This window comes from Salmo salar, chromosome 20, assembly GCF_965601325.2.
Source record: "Salmo salar chromosome 20, fSalSal1, whole genome shotgun sequence".
Taxonomy (NCBI): domain Eukaryota; kingdom Metazoa; phylum Chordata; class Actinopteri; order Salmoniformes; family Salmonidae; genus Salmo; species Salmo salar.
The window spans coordinates 93,554,603-93,574,983 of NC_138310.1; the positions used below are offsets into that span (position 1 = coordinate 93,554,603).

The 20,381-nt window shown below is 43.7% G+C and overlaps 1 protein-coding gene across 1 annotated transcript in view; it reads left to right on the forward strand.

Annotated features, from left to right (window-relative positions):
* Window positions 1-20,381, forward strand: part of tenm4 (teneurin transmembrane protein 4) — a 653,198-nt gene that overhangs the window by 619,147 nt on the left and 13,670 nt on the right. Inside the window, 3 exon segments of the mRNA XM_082966126.1 lie at window positions 2,167-2,441; window positions 4,579-4,874; window positions 12,264-12,406. Of these exon segments, the coding sequence (XP_082822252.1) occupies window positions 2,167-2,441; window positions 4,579-4,874; window positions 12,264-12,406 (714 nt within the window).

The window sequence follows — 20,381 nt, forward strand, 5'->3', positions numbered from 1 at the left end:
TCCAGCTAGCCGATGCTCTATCCTTGAATCTGTTCCAGCTAGCCTATGCTCTATCCTTGAATATGTTCCTGCTAGCCGATGCTCTATCCTTGAATATGTTCCAGCTAGCTGATGCTCTATCCTTGAATATGTTCCTGCTAGCCGATGCTCTATCCTTGAATATGTTCCAGCTAGCCGATGCTCTATCCTTGAATCTGTTCCAGCTAGCCGATGCTCTATCCTTGAATATGTTCCTGCTAGCCGATGCTCTATCCTTGAATATGTTCCAGCTAGCTGATGCTCTATCCTTGAATATGTTCCTGCTAGCCGATGCTCTATCCTTGAATATGTTCCAGCTAGCCGATGCTCTATCCTTGAATATGTTCCAGCTAGCCGATGCTCTATCCATGAATATGTTCCAGCTAGCCGATGCTCTATCCTTGAATATGTTCCAGCTAGCCGATGCTCTATCCTTGAATATGTTCCAGCTAGCTGATGCTCTGTCCTTGAATATGTTCCAGCTAGCCGATGCTCTGTCCTTGAATATGTTCCAGCTAGCCGATGCTCTATCCTTGAATATGTTCCAGCTAGCCGATGCTCTATCCTTGAATATGTTCCAGCTAGCCGATGCTCTATCCTTGAATATGTTCCAGCTAGCCGATGCTCTATCCTTGAATATGTTCCTGCTAGCCGATGCTCTGTCCTTGAATATGTTCCAGCTAGCCGATGCTCTATCCTTGAATATGTTCCTGCTAGCCGATGCTCTGTCCTTGAATATGTTCCAGCTAGCCGATGCTCTATCCTTGAATATGTTCCAGCTAGCCGATGCTCTATCCTTGAATATGTTCCTGCTAGCCGATGCTCTGTCCTTGAATATGTTCCAGCTAGCCGATGCTCTGTCCTTGAATATGTTCCTGCTAGCCGATGCTCTATCCTTGAATATGTTCCTGCTAGCCGATGCTCTGTCCTTGAATATGTTCCAGCTAGCCGATGCTCTATCCTTGAATATGTTCCTGCTAGCCGATGCTCTGTCCTTGAATATGTTCCAGCTAGCCGATGCTCTATCCTTGAATATGTTCCAGCTAGCCGATGCTCTATCCTTGAATATGTTCCTGCTAGCCGATGCTCTATCCTTGAATATGTTCCAGCTAGCCGATGCTCTATCCTTGAATATGTTCCTGCTAGCCGATGCTCTATCCTTGAATATGTTCCAGCTAGCCGATGCTCTATCCTTGAATATGTTCCAGCTAGCTGATGCTCTGTCCTTGAATATGTTCCAGCTAGCCGATGCTCTATCCTTGAATATGTTCCTGCTAGCCGATGCTCTATCCTTGAATATGTTCCAGCTAGCTGATGATCTGTGTGATCTGTTCTGCTCCCTATGGTCTTCTGATTCCTTTTATTCACACTTTGATTTTAATGTACTTTTAACGTAAGGTGAATCTTTTTAGCGTAAGGTAAATCTTTTTAGCGTAAGGTAAATCTTTTTAGCGTAAGGTAAATCTTTTTAGCGTAAGGTAAATCTTTTTAACGTAAGGTAAAACTTTTTAACGTAAGGTAAAAGGTAAATCTTTTTAACGTAAGGTAAAAGGTAAATCTTTTTAACGTAAGGTAAATCTTTTTAACGTAAGGTAAAAGGTAAATCTTTTTAACGTAAGGTAAATCTTTTTAACGTAAGGTAAAAGGTAAATCTTTTTAACGTAAGGTAAAAGGTAAATCTTTTTAACGTAAGGTAAATCTTTTTAACGTAAGGTAAAAGGTAAATCTTTTTAACGTAAGGTAAAAGGTAAATCTTTTTAGCGTAAGGTAAATCTTTTTAAAGTAAGGTAAATCTTTTTAACGTAAGGTAAAAGGTAAATCTTTTTAACGTAAGGTAAAAGGTGAATCTTTTTATCGTAAGGTAATCTTTTTAGCGTAAGGTAAATCTTTTTAACGTAAGGTAAAAGGTAGAACTTTTAACGTAAGGTGAATCTTTTAACATAAGGTGAATCTTTTAACATAAGGTGAATCTTTTTAACGTAAGGTAATCTTTTTAGCGTAATGTAAAAGGTAGAACTTTTAACGTAAGGTGAATCTTTTAAGGTAAATCCTTTAACGTAAGGTGTCCTCAAGTGTGGTATAAAAGGTGTCCATCAAATATAGTAACTATTATTTCTTGTTTTATTGATTGATATGTTTCTTGTCAAGGTCTACAACCGTGTGAGCGGCTGGAGTATCCGCTACCGGTACGATGGTCTGGGTCGGAGGGTCTCATCCAGGTCCAGTCTGGGTCACCACCTCCAGTTCTTCTATGCTGACCTGTCCAGTCCCACCCGGGTCACTCACATGTACAACCACACCAGCTCAGAGATCTCTTCCCTGTACTACGACCTGCAGGGACACCTGTTCTCCATGGAGCTCAGTAGTGGCGATGAGTTTTATGTAGCGTGTGATACAATCGGCACGCCACAGGCCGTCTTCAGGTGATTATGGGGGACGGGGTGCAAATCTTAACTTAGTCATGATGTCAATGGGAGAATAAGTTAACTTTTGACTCAATAGAAGACTTAAAATGGTTTTATCTCTGCTGTATTAATGTCAATGTCTCTATTTTCTCAAACTTGAAAACGTACAAATAAAGTATAAAAATATGTCTATATATACATACCGTACCAGTCAAAAGTTTCCACACACTTTATTTTTTACTATTTTCTACATTGTATAATAATAGTGAAGACATCACAACTATGAAATAACACATATGGAATCATGTAGTAACCAAAAAAGTGTTAAACAAATCAAAATATATCTTATATTTTACATTGTTCAAAGTATCCACCATTTGCCTTGATGACAGCTTTGCACACTCTTGGCATTCTCTCAACCAGCTTCACCTGGAATGTTTTTCCAATAATCTTGAAGGAGTTTCCACATATGCTGAGCACTTGTTGGCTGCTTGTCCTTCACTCTGCGGTCCAACGTCTTTCGGATGGGACGTTAAACGGGTGTCCTGACTCTCTGTGGTCACTAAAGATCCCATGGCACTTATTGTAAGAGTAGGGGTGTTAACCCCGGTGTTCTGGCTAAATTCCCAATCTGGCCCTCATACCATCACGGTCACCTAATCATCCCCAGCTTCCAATTGGCTCATTCATCCCCCTCCTCTCCCCTGTAACTATTCCCCAGGTCGTTGCTGTAAATGAGAACGTGTTCTCTGTCAACTTACCTGGTAAAATAAGGGTAAAATAAAACAATTATAAAACTCATCCCAAACCATCTCAGTTGGGTTGAGGTCGGGTGATTGTGGAGGCCAGGTCATCTGAAGGCAGCACTCCATCACTCTCCTTAGTCAAATAGCTCTTACACAGCCTGGAGGTGTGTTGGGTCATTGTCCTGTTGAAAATGATAGTCCCACTAAGTGTAAACCAGATTGTTGTTGTATGTGTCGAACTGCTTTGCTTTATCTTGGCCAGGTCGCAATTGTAAATGAGAACTTGTTCTCAACTTGCCTACCTGGTTAAATAAAGATAAAGTAAAATAAAATAAAATAAAAAAGATGGGATGGTGTATCGCTGCAGAATGCTGTGGGAGCCATGCTGGTTAAGTGTGCCTTGAATTCTAAATAAATCACTGACAGTGTCACCAGCAAAGCACCCCCAAACATCACACCTCCTCCTTCATGCTTCATGGTGGAAACCACACATGCAGAGATCATCTGTTCACTTGCTCTGCGTCTCACAAAGACACGGAGGTTGGAACCAAAATTCTCAAATTTGGACTCATCAGACCAAAGGACAGATTTCCACCGGTCTAATGTCCATTGCTCGTGTTTCTTGGCCCAAGCAAGTCTCTTCTTCTTATTGATGTCCTTTAGTAGTGGTTTCTTTGCAGAAATTCGACCATGAAGGCCTGATTCACGCAGTCTCCTCTGAACAGTTGATGTTGAGATGTGTCTGTTACTTGAACTCTGTGAAGCATTTATTTGGGCTGCAATTTCTGAGGCTGGTAACTCTAATGAACTTATCCTCTGCAGCAGAGGTAACTCTGGGTCTTCCTTTCTTGTGTCAGTCCTCATGAGAGCCAGTTTCATCATAGCGCTTGACGGTTTTTGCGACTGCACTTGAAGAAACGTTCAAAGTTCTTGAACTTTTCCTGATTGACTGACCTTCATGTCTTAAAGTAATTGATGGACTGTCGTTTCTCTTTGCTTATTTGAGCAGTTCTTGAGAGAATGCCAAGAGTGTGCAAAGCTTTCATCAAGGCAAAGGGTGGCTACTTTGAAGGATTTGTTTAACACTTTTTTTTTGGTTACTACATGATTCCATATGTGTTATTTAATAGATTTGTTGTTTCCACTATTAGTCTACAATGTAGAAAATAGTAAAAATAAAGAAAAAACCCTTTAAGTAGGTGTGTCCAAACGTTTGACTGGTTCTGTATATATCAGATGATTCCTTACTTATCTCAATGGGTACGGCGGTGTTTCTGTTTCTTGTTTTACACAGTGACGTAATTTATCCAAAATAATTGCTGCTCTTCAAAGAACATCCTTTGAATGGAGAAACAGTGGTACGCTATATAGAGAACAGAGTGTCATAGTAACCTTGTTGTTTATTTCAGTGGCTCTGGCCTGATGATCAAGCAGATCCTCCACACTGCTTTCGGGGAGGTGTACCTGGACTCCAACCCAAGCTTCCATCTCATCCTGGGGTACCAGGGGGGTCTGTATGAGCCCCTGAGTCGCCTGGTACACATGGGCCGGAGGGACTATGACACCATGGCCGGGCGATGGACCACGCCGGACCACGAGGTTTGGAGCAGGCTGAACGCTAACAACATAGTCCCTTTCAACCTGTACATGTTCAAGAACAACAACCCTCTAAGCAACAGCCTGGAGACCAAGTGCTACATGACAGGTGAGTCTGGGGAGGGAGGGAGAGAGGGAGAGAGAGGAAATCTATATTGTGTGTAAATTGGCAGAGAAACAGACAGGGGGCGAATGAGAGAATGAGAGAGAGAAAGCAGTCACCATGCTGCAACTGTTCTGGTCTACAGTAAGACAACTGTTCTGGTTTACAGTAAGACAACTGTTCTGGTCTACAGTAAGACAACTGTTCTGGTTTACAGTAAGACAACTGTTCTGGTCTACAGTAAGACAACTGTTCTGGTCTACAGTAAGACAACTGTTCTGGTCTACAGTAAGACAACTGTTCTGGTCTACAGTAAGACAACTGTTCTGGTTTACAGTAAGACAACTGTTCTGGTCTACAGTAAGACAACTGTTCTGGTTTACAGTAAGACAACTGTTCTGGTCTACAGTAAGACAACTGTTCTGGTCTACAGTAAGACAACTGTTCTGGTCTACAGTAAGACAACTGTTCTGGTTTACAGTAAGACAACTGTTCTGGTTTACAGTAAGACAACTGTTCTGGTCTACAGTAAGACAACTGTTCTGGTTTACAGTAAGACAACTGTTCTGGTCTACAGTAAGACAACTGTTCTGGTTTACAGTAAGACAACTGTTCTGGTCTACAGTAAGACAACTGTTCTGGTCTACAGTAAGACAACTGTTCTGGTTTACAGTAAGACAACTGTTCTGGTTTACAGTAAGACAGCTGTTCTGGTCTACAGTAAGACAACTGTTCTGGTCTACAGTAAGACAACTGTTCTGGTCTACAGTAAGACAACTGTTCTGGTTTACAGTAAGACAACTGTTCTGGTCTACAGTAAGACAACTGTTCTGGTCTACAGTAAGACAACTGTTCTGGTTTACAGTAAGACAACTGTTCTGGTCTACAGTAAGACAACTGTTCTGGTTTACAGTAAGACAACTGTTCTGGTTTACAGTAAGACAACTGTTCTGGTCTACAGTAAGACAACTGTTCTGGTCTACAGTAAGACAACTGTTCTGGTTTACAGTAAGACAACTGTTCTGGTTTACAGTAAGACAACTGTTCTGGTCTACAGTAAGACAACTGTTCTGGTCTACAGTAAGACAACTGTTCTGGTCTACAGTAAGACAACTGTTCTGGTTTACAGTAAGACAACTGTTCTGGTCTACAGTAAGACAACTGTTCTGGTCTACAGTAAGACAACTGTTCTGGTTTACAGTAAGACAACTGTTCTGGTTTACAGTAAGACAACTGTTCTGGTTTACAGTAAGACAACTGTTCTGGTCTACAGTAAGACAACTGTTCTGGTTTACAGTAAGACAACTGTTCTGGTCTACAGTAAGACAACTGTTCTGGTCTACAGTAAGACAACTGTTCTGGTCTACAGTAAGACAACTGTTCTGGTCTACAGTAAGACAACTGTTCTGGTTTACAGTAAGACAACTGTTCTGGTCTACAGTAAGACAACTGTTCTGGTCTACAGTAAGACAACTGTTCTGGTCTACAGTAAGACAACTGTTCTGGTTTACAGTAAGACAACTGTTCTGGTTTACAGTAAGACAACTGTTCTGGTCTACAGTAAGACAACTGTTCTGGTCTACAGTAAGACAACTGTTCTGGTCTACAGTAAGACAACTGTTCTGGTTTACAGTAAGACAACTGTTCTGGTCTACAGTAAGACAACTGTTCTGGTCTACAGTAAGACAACTGTTCTGGTCTACAGTAAGACAACTGTTCTGGTTTACAGTAAGACAACTGTTCTGGTGGGGTTGTTTGGACTGCCTGTCTGTATGTAAGGACATTGGCCCGTATTGATAAAGCTTGTCAGAGTCGGAGGTCCTCCCTGTTCGTTCCATTATCGTTTCATTATGATCTGAAAGACTAAACTGGTCCAGGATCAGCACACTGCTTTGAGACACTGTGAATATGGGCCATTGCGTGGCTGACTAAACTGGTCCAGGATCAGCACACTGCTTTGAGACACTGTGAATATGGGCCATTGAGTGGCTATATATATATATATATATATATATATATATATATTTATATATATATATATATACAGTGCCTTGCGAAAGTATTCGGCCCCCTTGAACTTTTCGACCTTTTGCCACATTTCAGGCTTCAAACATAAAGATATAAAACTGTAATTTTTTGTGAAGAATCCACAACAAGTGGGACACAATCATGAAGTGGAACGAAATTTCTTGGATATTTCAAACTTTTTTAACAAATAAAAAACTGAAAAATTGGGCGTGCAAAATTATTCAGCCCCTTTACTTTCAGTGCAGCAAACTCTCTCCAGAAGTTCAGTGAGGATCTCTGAATGATCCAATGTTGACCTAAATGACTAATGATGATAAATAGAATCCACCTGTGTGTAATCAAGTCTCCGTATAAATGCACCTGCTCTGTGATAGTCTCAGAGGTCCGTTTAAAGCACAGAGCGCATCATGAAGAACAAGGAACACACCAGGCAGGTCCGAGATACTGTTGTGGAGAAGTTTAAAGCCAGATTTGGATACAAAAAGATTTCCCAAGCTTTAAACATCCCAAGGAGCACTGTGCAAGTGATAATATTGAAATGGAAGGAGTATCAGACCACTGCAAATCTACGAAGACCCGGCCGTCCCTCTAAACTTTCAGCTCATACAAGGAGAAGACTGATCAGAGATGCAGCCAAGAGGCCCATGATCACTCTGGATGAACTGCAGAGATCTACAGCTGAGGTGGGAGACTCTGTCCATAGGACAACAATCAGTCGTATACTGCACAAATCTGGCCTTTATGGAAGAGTGGCAAGAAGAAAGCCATTTCTTAAAGATATGCATAAAAAGTGTTGTTTAAAGTTTGCCACTAGCCACCTGGGAGACACACCAAACATGTGGAAGAAGGTGCTCTGGTCAGATGAAACCAAAATCGAAGTTTTTGGCAACAATGCAAAACGTTATGTTTGGCGTAAAAGCAACACAGCGCATCACCCTGAACACACCATCCCCACTGTCAAACATGGTGGTGGCAGCATCATGGTTTGGGCCTGCTTTTCTTCAGCAGGGGCAGGGAAGATGGTTAAAATTGATGGGAAGATGGATGGAGCCAAATACAGGACCATTCTGGAAGAAAACCTGATGGAGTCTGCAAAAGACCTGAGACTGGGACAGAGATTTGTCTTCCAACAAGACAATGATCCAAAACATAAAGCAAAATCTACAATGGAATGGTTCACAAATAAACATATCCAGGTGTTAGAATGGCCAAGTCAAAGTACAGACCTGAATCCAATCGAGAATCTGTGGAAAGAACTGAAAACTGCTGTTCACAAACGCTCTCCATCCAACCTCACTGAGCTCGAGCTGTTTTGCAAGGAGGAATGGGCAAAAATTTCAGTCTCTCGATGTGCAAAACTGATAGAGACATACCCCAAGCGACTTACAGCTGTAATCGCAGCAAAAGGTGGCGCTACAAAGTATTAACTTAAGGGGGCTGAATAATTTTGCACGCCCAATTTTTCCGTTTTTTATTTGTTAAAAAAGTTTGAAATATCCAATAAATTTTGTTTCACTTCATAATTGTGTCCCACTTGTTGTTGATTCTTCACAAAAAATTACAGTTTTATATCTTTATGTTTGAAGCCTGAAATGTGGCAAAAGGTCGAAAAGTTCAAGGGGGCCGAATACTTTCGCAAGGCACTGTATATTCATTTAAATTATGACAAAGAGCTGTCAATATCACAGAGTAGACGTTTCAACAGATCTCAGTTCAGTTCTATGGTCCTCCATTAGACTGAAGGAGCATGTCAGGGACATTTCAACAGATCTCAGTTCAGTTCTATGGTCCTCCATTAGACTGAAGGAGCATGTCAGAGACATTTCAACAGATCTCAGTTCAGTTCTATGGTCCTCCATTAGACTGAAGGAGCATGTCAGGGACATTTCAACAGATCTCAGTTCAGTTCTATGGTCCTCCATTAGACTGAAGGAGCATGTCAGAGACATTTCAACAGATCTCAGTTCAGTTCTATGGTCCTCCATTAGACTGAAGGAGCATGTCAGAGACATTTCAACAGATCTCAGTTCAGTTCTAGGGTCCTCCATTAGACTGAAGGAGCATGTCAGAGACATTTCAACAGATCTCAGTTCAGTTCTATGGTCCTCCATTAGACTGAAGGAGCATGTCAGAGACATTTCAACAGATCTCAGTTCAGTTCTATGGTCCTCCATTAGACTGAAGGAGGAATGCTAAGTAGCCTGTTAGATATAACCACAGTGATTTCTTCCTTTTACATAAAAATGTGCATCCCAAAATGGCACCTTATACCCTACATAAAGTACTGGTCAAAAGTAGTGCACTATATAGTGAACAGGGTTCCATTTGGAACGGAGCCCCCCTCGCCAGAGAGGTTTCTCAGGCTGTATTGTGATTGATGGCGCTGACATTTCCATTCCATTCAGCTGATTACCTGGGTCCCTTTCATTGTCTTCAAAAAAAAATAAAAAAATCCTTATTTAAAACAGCTCTGTCAGGTGCCACAAATGCAGCAGTGAATAACTTGAAGAGGTGCCTAACGTGGAGCCCAGTGCCACCAGAGAATAACTCTACTGCCCATGACGAATAGAGCTATGGGGGGGGGGGGGTTGACATAACAAATGACTCAAAATCTACTCTGCTTCGGTCCCACTTTTATGCTGTTTCTGGAATGTGATTTAAAGCTATTTCTGGAATGCGATTTAAAGCTCTTTCTGGAATGTGATTTAAAACTATTTCTGGAATGTGATTTAAAGCTCTTTCTGGAATGTGATTTAAAGCTGTTTCTGGAATGTGATTTAAAGCTCTCCTGGAATGTGATTTAAAGCTCTTTCTGGAATGTGATTTAAAGCAGTTTCTGGAATGTGATTTAAAGCTCTTTCTGGAATGTGATTTAAAGCTGTTTCTGGAATGTGATTTAAAGCTCTTTCTGGAATGTGTTTTAAAGCTCTTTCTGGGGATGTGATTTAAAGCTGTTTCTGGAATGTGATTTAAAGCTCTCCTGGAATGTGATTTAAAGCTGTTTCTGGAATGTGATTTAAAGCAGTTTCTGGAATGTGATTTAAAGCTGTTTCTGGAATGTGATTTAAAGCTCTTTCTGGAATGTGATTTAAAGCTCTTTCTGGAATATGATTTAAAGCTCTTTCTGGAATGTGATTTAAAGCTGTTTCTGGAATGCGATTTAAAGCTGTTTCTGGAATGTGATTTAAAGCTGTTTAGGGAATGTGATTTAAAGCTCTTCTGGAATGTGATTTAAAGCTGTTTCTGGAATGTGATTTAAAGCTCTTTCTGGGGATGTGATTTAAAGCTGTTTCTGGAATGTGATTTAAAGCTATTTCTGGAAAGCGATTTAAAGCTGTTTCTGGAATGTGATTTAAAACTATTTCTGGAAAGCGATTTAAAGCTGTTTCTGGAATGTGATTTAAAGCTGTTTCTGGAATGCGATTTAAAGCTGTTTCTGGAATGTGATTTAAAGCTGTTTCTGGAATGTGATTTAAAGCTCTTCTGGAATGTGATTTAAAGCTGTTTCTGGAATATGATTTAAAGCTCTTTCTGGAATGTGATTTAAAGCTGTTTCTGGAATGCGATTTAAAGCTGTTTCTGGAATGTGATTTAAAGCTGTTTAGGGAATTTGATTTAAAGCTCTTCTGGAATGTGATTTAAAGCTGTTTCTGGAATGTGATTTAAAGCTGTTTCTGGAATGTGATTTAAAGCTGTTTCTGGAATGTGATTTAAAGCTCTTTCTGGAATGTGATTTAAAGCTCTTTCTGGAATGTGATTGAAAGCTGTTTCTGGGATGTGATTTAAAGCTGTTTCTGGAATGCGATTTAAAGCTGTTTCTGGAATGTGATTTAAAACTATTTCTGGAATGCGATTTAAAGCTGTTTTTGGAATGTGATTTAAAGCTCTTTCTGGAATGTGATTTAAAGCTCTTTCTGGAATGTGATTTAAAGCTGTTTCTGGGATGTGATTTAAAGCTGTTTCTGGAATGCGATTTAAAGCTGTTTCTGGAATGTGATTTACAACTATTTCTGGAATGCGATTTAAAGCTCTTTCTGGAATGTGATTTAAAGCTGTTTCTGGAATGTGATTTAAAGCTCTTTCTGGAATGTGATTTAAAGCAGTTTCTGGAATGTAATTTAAAGCTCTTTCTGGAATGTGATTTAAAGCTGTTTCTGGAATGTGATTTAAAGCTCTTTCTGGGGATGTGATTTAAAGCTGTTTCTGGAATGTGATTTAAAGCTATTTCTGGAAAGCGATTTAAAGCTGTTTCTGGAATGTGATTTAAAACTATTTCTGGAATGTGATTTAAAGCTCTTTCTGGGGATGTGATTTAAAGCTCTTTCTGGAATGTGATTTAAAGCTATTTCTGGAAAGCGATTTAAAGCTGTTTCTGGAATGTGATTTAAAGCTGTTTCTGGAATGCGATTTAAAGCTGTTTCTGGAATGTGATTTAAAGCTGTTTCTGGAATGTGATTTAAAGCTCTTCTGGGATGTGATTTAAAGCTCTTTCTGGAATGTGATTTAAAGCTGTTTCTGGAATGTGATTTAAAGCTCTTTCTTGGGATGTGATTTAAAGCTCATTGTCACCTTATTAAGCCATGTAAGAAAAAAACACCGTTTGTTGGAAAAGCTACTATATATAAAGCAGCTGTGTAGACCAGGTGAATGTTTAATGATGTTTATGACGGGCTCTCTCTCTGAGGTGTGACCTGTGTTGATAACAGCCACCCAACTGGGTGAGCTGTCCTGCACCTGTAAGACCATAGGAGATGAATCATCATATCGTCTCTTCTCCTGAAGATGTCTCCAGCTCTAATCAAGTACTAATCATAGCTAGTGTCACGCTCGTGATTTGAGTTCCACATCCTTTTTATCACGTGAAAACTTCTCAACAAAACAATAAACAAGCAACGAAACGTGACTTACGTGGTGCGACAAACACAAACAATATCCCAGAAAAGCAGGTTGGGAACAGGGACACCTTAAGTATGATCCCCAATTAGAGACAACGGTAATCAAGCTGCCTCTAATTGAGAACCATACTCAATCCCAAACATAGAAATGAATCGACTAGAACACCCCCCTAGTCACGCCCTGACCTACAACACCATAGAGAACCAAGGGCTCTCTATGGTCAGGACGTGACAGCTAGCTAGTCCAAGGCCTGAGACCAATCTAGTGTCCTGACTGTAAGCATGGAGTGGATCTTTGGACAACCTTCTAGTGTGTTCTGGATATTCTCTGCAGCAGGTTTTGATTTGACTCCTCAGATCAAAGTGTTTCCAGGGTCTGCAATACATTGTGGTTTTGTGTGTACGATAATGATAAGCCTGTACTGTGTATTTGACGTGTTTGACATGTATTTATCTCATCCCTCTTCCCCAGATGTCAACAGTTGGCTGGTGACGTTTGGCTTCCAGCTGTACAATGTTATACCAGGCTACCGTAAACCCTCTACTGATACCATGGAGCCGTCCTACGAGCTAGTCAGAACACAGATCAACGCTCAGGAGTGGGACAGCACTAAGGTAATATATCACAGTCTATCCTACAGTACTGGACACTCAGTCATCCATCCCTCCAGTCCTCACTCATATCTCTGTCACTTCATCCATCCATCCATCCATCCATCCTCAGCTCCAAGGTAACACATCCTACTGTACCTGACAATCACTCACATGTCTTTCTGTCTGTCAACCCATCCCTCCATCCATCCATCCCTCCATCCAGCCATCCCTCCATCCCTCCATCCATCCATCAATCCATCCCTCCAACCAGCCATCAATCCATCCCTTCATTCATCAATCCATCTCTCCATCCAGCCATCAATCCATCCCTCCATCCAGCCATCAATCCATCCATCCAACCAGCCATCAACCCATCTCTCCATCCAGCCATCAATCCATCCCTCCATCCAGCCATCAATCCATCCCTCCATCCAGCCATCAATCCATCCCTCCATCCCTCCATCCAGCCATCAATCCATCCCTCCATCCAGCCATCAATCCATCCATCCCTCCATCCCTCCATCAATCCATCCCTCCATCCAGCCATCAATCCATTCATCCATCCCTCCATCCAGCCATCAATTGTCGTTGAAATATTCAGTCAATAATATTTCTCAGATACCGGAGCCTGTGAGTTCAATTAGACTTTCTTACAAAGTAACAAGCCGAGCTGGTTCATGAAGTAACAGCCTTTCCAGCCTTGGCACACACTTTTTATACAGGTTTCATCCTTACATCACACACATAGTAACTCCTCTTTGTGTTAAATGATACATCCCCTCTAGCATTTAGCCATCATTATCTTTTTGCCTTGCACTCATTTTAGTTTGGATTCACATTAGGGTATAGAACCATTAGAGCCATAGCAACAGAAATGTCCACTCCCCAGACATGTGCATATCTAATGGCGTCTAATGACCCAGACACACATATAGAGTACACCTATCCTGCTGACTACTATCAAATGTGTAATGGGCACATATGTACTGGAAAATTCCCAATACAATCCATCCCTCCATCCATCCCTCCATCTATCCATCCCTCCATCCATCCAGCCATCAATCCATCCCTCCATTCAGCCATCAATCCATCCCTCCATCCATCCCTCCATCCAGCCATCAATCCATCCCTCCATCCAGCCATCAATCCATCCCTCCATTCAGCCATCAATCCATCCATCCCTCCATCCATCCCTCCAGCCATCCATCCCTCCATCTATCCAGCCATCAATCCATCCCTCCATCCATCCCTCCAGCCATCCATCCCTCCATCTATCCAGCCATCAATCCATCCCTCCATCCATCCCTCCATCCAGCCATCCATCCATCCAGCCATCCATCCCTCCATCTATCCAGCCATCAATCCATCCCTCCATCCATCCCTCCAGCCATCCATCCCTCCATCTATCCAGCCATCAATCCATCCCTCCATCCATCCCTCCATCCAGCCATCAATCCATCCCTCCATCCAACCATCAATCCATCCACTCCTTCCTCGTTCATCCTCATACCTCTCCCTCTGTCTTTCCTATCAGATAGTAACCAACCTGTTAGCAGAGCTGCATACTCCCCAAGGAGCTACCCAGTTATCAGGCCAGATCACGGCCCAGTGGGCCGGTGTTCCTACTCCTCAGCCCCTCTGTCTGGGGTATGGGGACCTAGTCCAGCCCCTGAGCCTGGAGATTGGGGGAACAGGCAGTGAGAAACAGGGTCATGCCTAAACTGCTCTGGTAATTGTCCTGGCTGCCATTAGGGAGATTCATTGTTTCTTCTCCTCCACCACCAAGACACCATTGATTTCATCTCTGCCTTACATCTTCCCTTACAGACAGGCAGAGAGTAGACAGACAAGTCATGCTCTGGTTCCCTCGTTGATCAGCCCTTCATATCGCCTGCTGCCTCGGAGTCCAGTGTGAATAATTAAACAGGCTGTTGTTGTCTTGGATGGATGTAGTTACAGCTAGATCGAACAGCCAGCCAGCCAGCCAGCCACCCAGCCACCCAGCCAGCCAGCCAGCCAGCCAGCCACCCAGCCAGCCAGCCACCCAGCCAGCCAGCCAGCCAGCCACCCAGCCAGCCAGCCACCCAGCCAGCCAGCCAGCCAGCCACACATCAGGCTCACAGCCTATCCCTAGACAGAGTGTCACTCAGCGCCCAAGCCCTTTACCTTAAAATGATAAGCTTTCATAGCTGTTTAGTCAATAAGAAAGAATAGGTCAGATCCTAAAAGGCCATTATGATGACAATAATGCTGAGGACAGCTGGGTGCAATAAGGAAAGGTGACAAGAACATTGTGTTCTAAATGGAACACTATTCCGTATGTAGTGCACTACTTTAGACCAGGGCCTATCAGATCAAACCCAGCTTGATCTGGTCTGAGTCCAGGCCTCAGGGACCCTAAAATGGGACCCTATAACCTGTACAGTACAGTCCTTTCATCCCAAATGGGACCCTATAACCTGTACAGTACAGTCTTTTCATCCCTGGTTCGAATGAGGTGCCATTTGGGACGCAGATAGAAGCAGAATAGAGAATATAGAGAACAGCTTTTCAAACCATTTGACCTCTACTGTTGACCTCTACGGTTGACCTCTACGGCTGACCTCTACGGCTGACCTCTACGGCTGACCTCTACTGTTGACCTCTACGGTTGACCTCTACTGTTGACCTCTACTGTTGACCTCTACAGTTGACCTCTACTGTTGACCTCTACGGCTGACCTCTACGGCTGACCTCTACTGTTGACCTCTACTGTTGACCTCTACTGTTGACCTCTACGGTTGACCTCTACGGCTGACCTTTACTGTAGACCTCTACTGTTGACCTCTACTGTTGACCTCTACTGTTGACCTCTACTGTTGACCTCTACGGCTGACTACTACTGTCGACCTCTACTGTTGACCTCTACGGTTGCTCCTGGGCTGTTACAATACGAATGGGAAGTCAGGTCATGGACTGTGAATAGAGCCCTCTGGGCCCTGTGTCTCTAACCCTATTCCCTATATAGAGCCCTGTGTCCCCTAACCCTATTCCCTATATAGAGCCCTGTCCCCCCTAACCCTATTCCCTATATAGAGCCCTGTCCCCTAACCCTATTCCCTATATAGAGCCCTGTGTCCCCTAACCCTATTCCCTATATAGAGCCCTGTGTCCCTAACCCTATTCCCTATATAGAGCCCTGTCCCCTAACCCTATTCCCTATATAGAGCCCTGTCCCCTAACCCTATTCCCTATATAGAGCCCTGTGTCCCTAACCCTATTCCCTATATAGAGCCCTGTGTCCCCTAACCCTATTCCCTATATAGAGCCCTGTGTCCCTAACCCTATTCCCTATATAGAGCCCTGTGTCTCTAACCCTATTCTCTATATAGAGCCCTGTGTCCCCTAACCCTATTCCCTATATAGAGCCCTGTGTCCCCTAACCCTATTCCCTATATAGAGCCCTGTGTCCCCTAACCCTATTCCCTATATAGAGCCCTGTCCCCCCTAACCCTATTCCCTATATAGAGCCCTGTCCCCTAACCCTATTCCCTATATAGAGCCCTGTGTCTCTAACCCTATTCCCTATATAGAGCCCTGTCCCCCCCTAACCCTATTTCCTATATAGAGCCCTGTCCCCCCTAACCCTATTCCCTATATAGAGCCCTGTGTCTCTAACCCTATTCCCTATATAGAGCCCCGTGTCCCTAACGGTATTCCCTATATAGAGCCCTGTGTCCCTAACCCTATTCCCTATATAGAGCCCTGTGTCTCTAACCCTATTCCCTATATAGAGCCCTGTCCCCCCTAACCCTATTCCCTATATAGAGCCCTGTCCCCTAACCCTATTCCCTTTATAGAGCCCTGTGTCCCTAACCCTATTCCCTATATAGAGCCCTGTGTCCCCTAACCCTATTCCCTATATAGAGCCCTGTCCCCTAACCCTATTCCCTATATAGAGCCCTGTGTCTCTAACCCTATTCCCTAGATAGAGCTCTGTGTCTCTAACCCTATTCCCTATATAGAGCCCTGTGTCCCCTAACCCTATTCCCTATATAGAGCCCTGTGTCCCTAACCCTATTCCCTATATAGAGCCCTGTGTCCCCTAACCCTATTCCCTATATAGACCCTGTGTCCCCTAACCCTATTCCCTATATAGAGCCCTGTGTCCCCTAACCCTATTCCCTATATAGAGCCCTGTGTCCCTAACCCTATTCCCTATATAGAGCCCTGTGTCCCCTAACCCTATTCCCTATATATAGAGCCCTGTCCCCCCTAACCCTATTCCCTATATAGAGCCCTGTCCCCCCTAACCCTATTCCCTATATAGAGCCCTGTCCCCCCTAACCCTATTCCCTATATAGAGCCCTGTGTCTCTAACCCTATTCCCTATATAGAGCCTGTGTCCACTAACCCTATTACCTATATAGAGCCCTGTGTCTCTAACCCTATTCCCTATATAGAGCCCTGTGTCCCCTAACCCTATTCCCTATATAGAGCCCTGTCCCCGCTAACCCTATTCCCTATATAGAGCCCTGTGTCTCATAACCCTATTCCCTATATAGAACCCTCTGGGCCCTGTGTCCCTAACCCTATTCCCTATATAGAGCCCTGGCCCCTAACCCTATTCCCTATATAGAGCCCTGTGTCCCCTAACCCTATTCACTATAGAGAGCCCTGTCCCCTAACCCTTTTCCCTATATAGAGCCCTGTGTCTCTAACCCTATTCCCTATATAGAGCCCTGTGTCCCCTAACCCTATTCCCTATATAGAGCCCTGTGTCCCTAACCCTATTCCCTATATAGAGCCCTGTGTCCCCTAACCCTATTCCCTATATCGAGCCCTGTGTTCCCTAACCCTATTCCCTATATAGAGCCCTGTGTCCCCTAACCCTATTCCCTATATAGAGCCCTGTGTCTCTAATCCTATTCCCTATATAGAGCCCTGTGTCCCCTAACCCTATTCCCTTTATAGAGCCCTGTGTCCCTAACCCTATTCCCTATATAGAGCCCTGTGTCTCTAACCCTATTCCCTATATAGAGCCCTGTGTTCCCTAACCCTATTCACTTTATAGAGCCCTGTCCCCTAACCCTATTCCCTATATAGAGCCCTGTGTCCCCTAACCCTATTCCCTATATAGAGCCCTGTGTCTCTAACCCTATTCCCTATATAGAGCCCTGCGTCTTCAACCCTATTCCCTATATAGAGCCCTGTGTCTCTAACCCTATTCCCTATATATAGAGCCCTGTCCCCCCTAACCCTATTCCCTATATAGAGCCCTGTGTCTCTAACCCTATTCCGTATATAGAGCCCTGTGTCCCCTAACCCTATTCTCTATATAGAGCCCTGTGTCCCTAACCCTATTCCCTATATAGAGCCCTGTCCCCCTAACCCTATTCCCTATATAAAGCCCTGTGTCTCTAACCCTATTCCCTATATAGAGCCCTGTGTCCCTAACCCTATTCCCTATATAGAGCCCTGTCCCCTAACCCTATTCCCTATATAGAGCCCTGTGTCTCTAACCCTATTCCCTATATAGAGCCCTGTGTCCCCTAACCCTATTCCCTATATAGAGCCCTGTGTTCCCTAACCCTATTCCCTATATAAAGCCCTGTGTCCCCTAACCCTATTCCCTATATAGAGCCCTGTGTCCCTAACCCTATTCCCTATATAGAGCCCTGTGTTCCCTAACCCTATTCCCTATATAGAGCCCTGTGTCCCTAACCCTATTCCCTATATAGAGCCCTGTGTCTCTAACCCTATTCCATATATAGAGCCCTGTGTCCCTAACCCTATTCCCTATATAGAGCCCTGTGTCTCTAACCCTATTCCCTATATAGAGCCCTGTGTCCCTAACCCTATTCCCTATATAGAGCCCTGTGTCCCCTAACCCTATTCCCTATATAGAGCCCTGTGTCCCTAACCCTATTCCCTATATAGAGCCCTGTGTCCCTAACCCTATTCCCTATATAGAGCCCTGTGTCCCCTAACCATATTCCCTATATAGAGCCCTGTGTCCCCTAACCCTATTCCCTATATAGAGCCCTGTCCCCTAACCCTATTCCCTATATAGAGCCCTGTGTCCCTAACCCTATTCCCTATATAGAGCCCTGTGTCCCCTAACCCTATTCCCTATATAGAGCCCTGTGTTCCCTAACCCTATTCCCTATATAGAGCCATGTGTCTCTAACCCTATTCCCTATATAGAGCCCTGTGTCTCCTAACCCTATTCCCTATATAGAGCCCTGTGTCCCTAACCCTATTCCCTATATAGAGCCCTGTGTCCCTAACCCTATTCCCTATATAGAGCCCTGTGTCTCTAACCCTATTCCCTATATAGAGCCCTCTGGGCCCTGTGTCCCTAACCCTATTCCCTATATATAGAGCCCTCTGGGCCCTGTGTCCCTAACCCTATTCCCTATATAGAGCCCTGTCCCCTAACCCTATTCCCTATATAGAGCCCTGTGTCCCCTAACCCTATTCCCTATATAGAGCCCTGTGTCCCCTAACCCTATTCCCTATATAGAGCCCTGTCCCCTAACCCTATTCCCTATATAGAGCCCTGTGTCCCCTAACCCTATTCCCTATATAGAGCCCTGTCCCCTAACCCTATTCCCTATATAGAGCCCTGTGTCCCCTAACCCTATTCCCTGTATAGAGCCCTGTGTCCCCTAACCCTATTCCCTATATAGAGCCCTGTGTCTCTAACCCTATTCCCTATATAGAGCCCTGTGTCCCCTAACCCTATTCCCTATATAGAGCCCTGTCCCCTAACCCTATTCCCTATATAGAGCCCTGTGTCCCCTAACCCTATTCCCTATATAGAGCCCTGTGTCCCCTAACCCTATTCCCTGTATAGAGCCCTGTGTCTCTAACCCTATTCCCTATATAGAGCCCTCTGGGCCCTGTGTCCCTAACCCTATTCCCTACAGTATATAGAGCCCTCTGGGCCCTGTATTTGTCCACCAAATAGGGATTACTCTGCCATGTGGGATGCAGCCCAGGTGGTACTCAGTACCTTGAGGTATTGCCGCATGCCATGACCAATTCATTCCCATCCAGTAATATTGACATAGCTACTGTGATAGGTGTCCTGTGGGATACATCTTTCCTATCTGCACCCCCCCCCCCCCCCCCGAGAATAACATCCTCTGTGTGTGTGTGTGTGTGTGTGTGTGTGTGTGTGTGTGTGTGTGTGTGTGTGTGTGTGTGTGTGTGTGTGTGTGTGTGTGTTTGAGTGTGTTTGTGTGTGTGTGTGTGTGTGTGTGTGTGCACTCATGCCCAAATCTCCATGGGACTCTCCTCTCCTGTGTGCGTCCCCATATTTCTTCCCCCATGGGGAGTCTCTGAACCCAGCGCCCAGTGGTTCCTCCTTCAAGGCTGCCAGACAGACAGACAGAATCACCCTTCCAAGCATTTCCATTTCAAATAGTATATATCTTCTATATAGACTACAGTACCAGTCAAAGGTTTGGACCCACCTTCTCATTCAAGGGTTTTTCTTTATTTTTACTGTTTTCTACATTGTAGAATGTAGAAAATACATCAAAACTATGAAATAACACATGGAATCATGTAGTAACCAAACAAGTGTTAAACAAATCAAATTATATTTTAGATTCTTCAAAGTAGCCATCCTTTACCTTGATGACAGCTGTGCACACTCTTGGCATTCTCTCAACCAGCTTCAACTGGAATGCTTTTCCAACAGTCTTGAAGGAGATCCCACATATGCTGAGCACTTGTTGGTTGCTTTTCCTTTACTCTGCAGTCCAACTCATCCCAAACCATCTCAATTGGGTCGGGTGATTGTGGAGGCCAGGTCATCTGATGCAGCACTCCATCACTCTCCTTCTTGGTCAAATAGCCCTTACACAGCCTGGAGGTGTGTTGGGTCATTGTTCTGTTGAAAAACAAATGATAGTTCCACTAAGTGTAAACCAGATGGGATGGCGTATCACTGCAGAATGCTGTTGTAGCCATGCTGGTTAAGTGTGCCTTACAATTCAAAATAAAT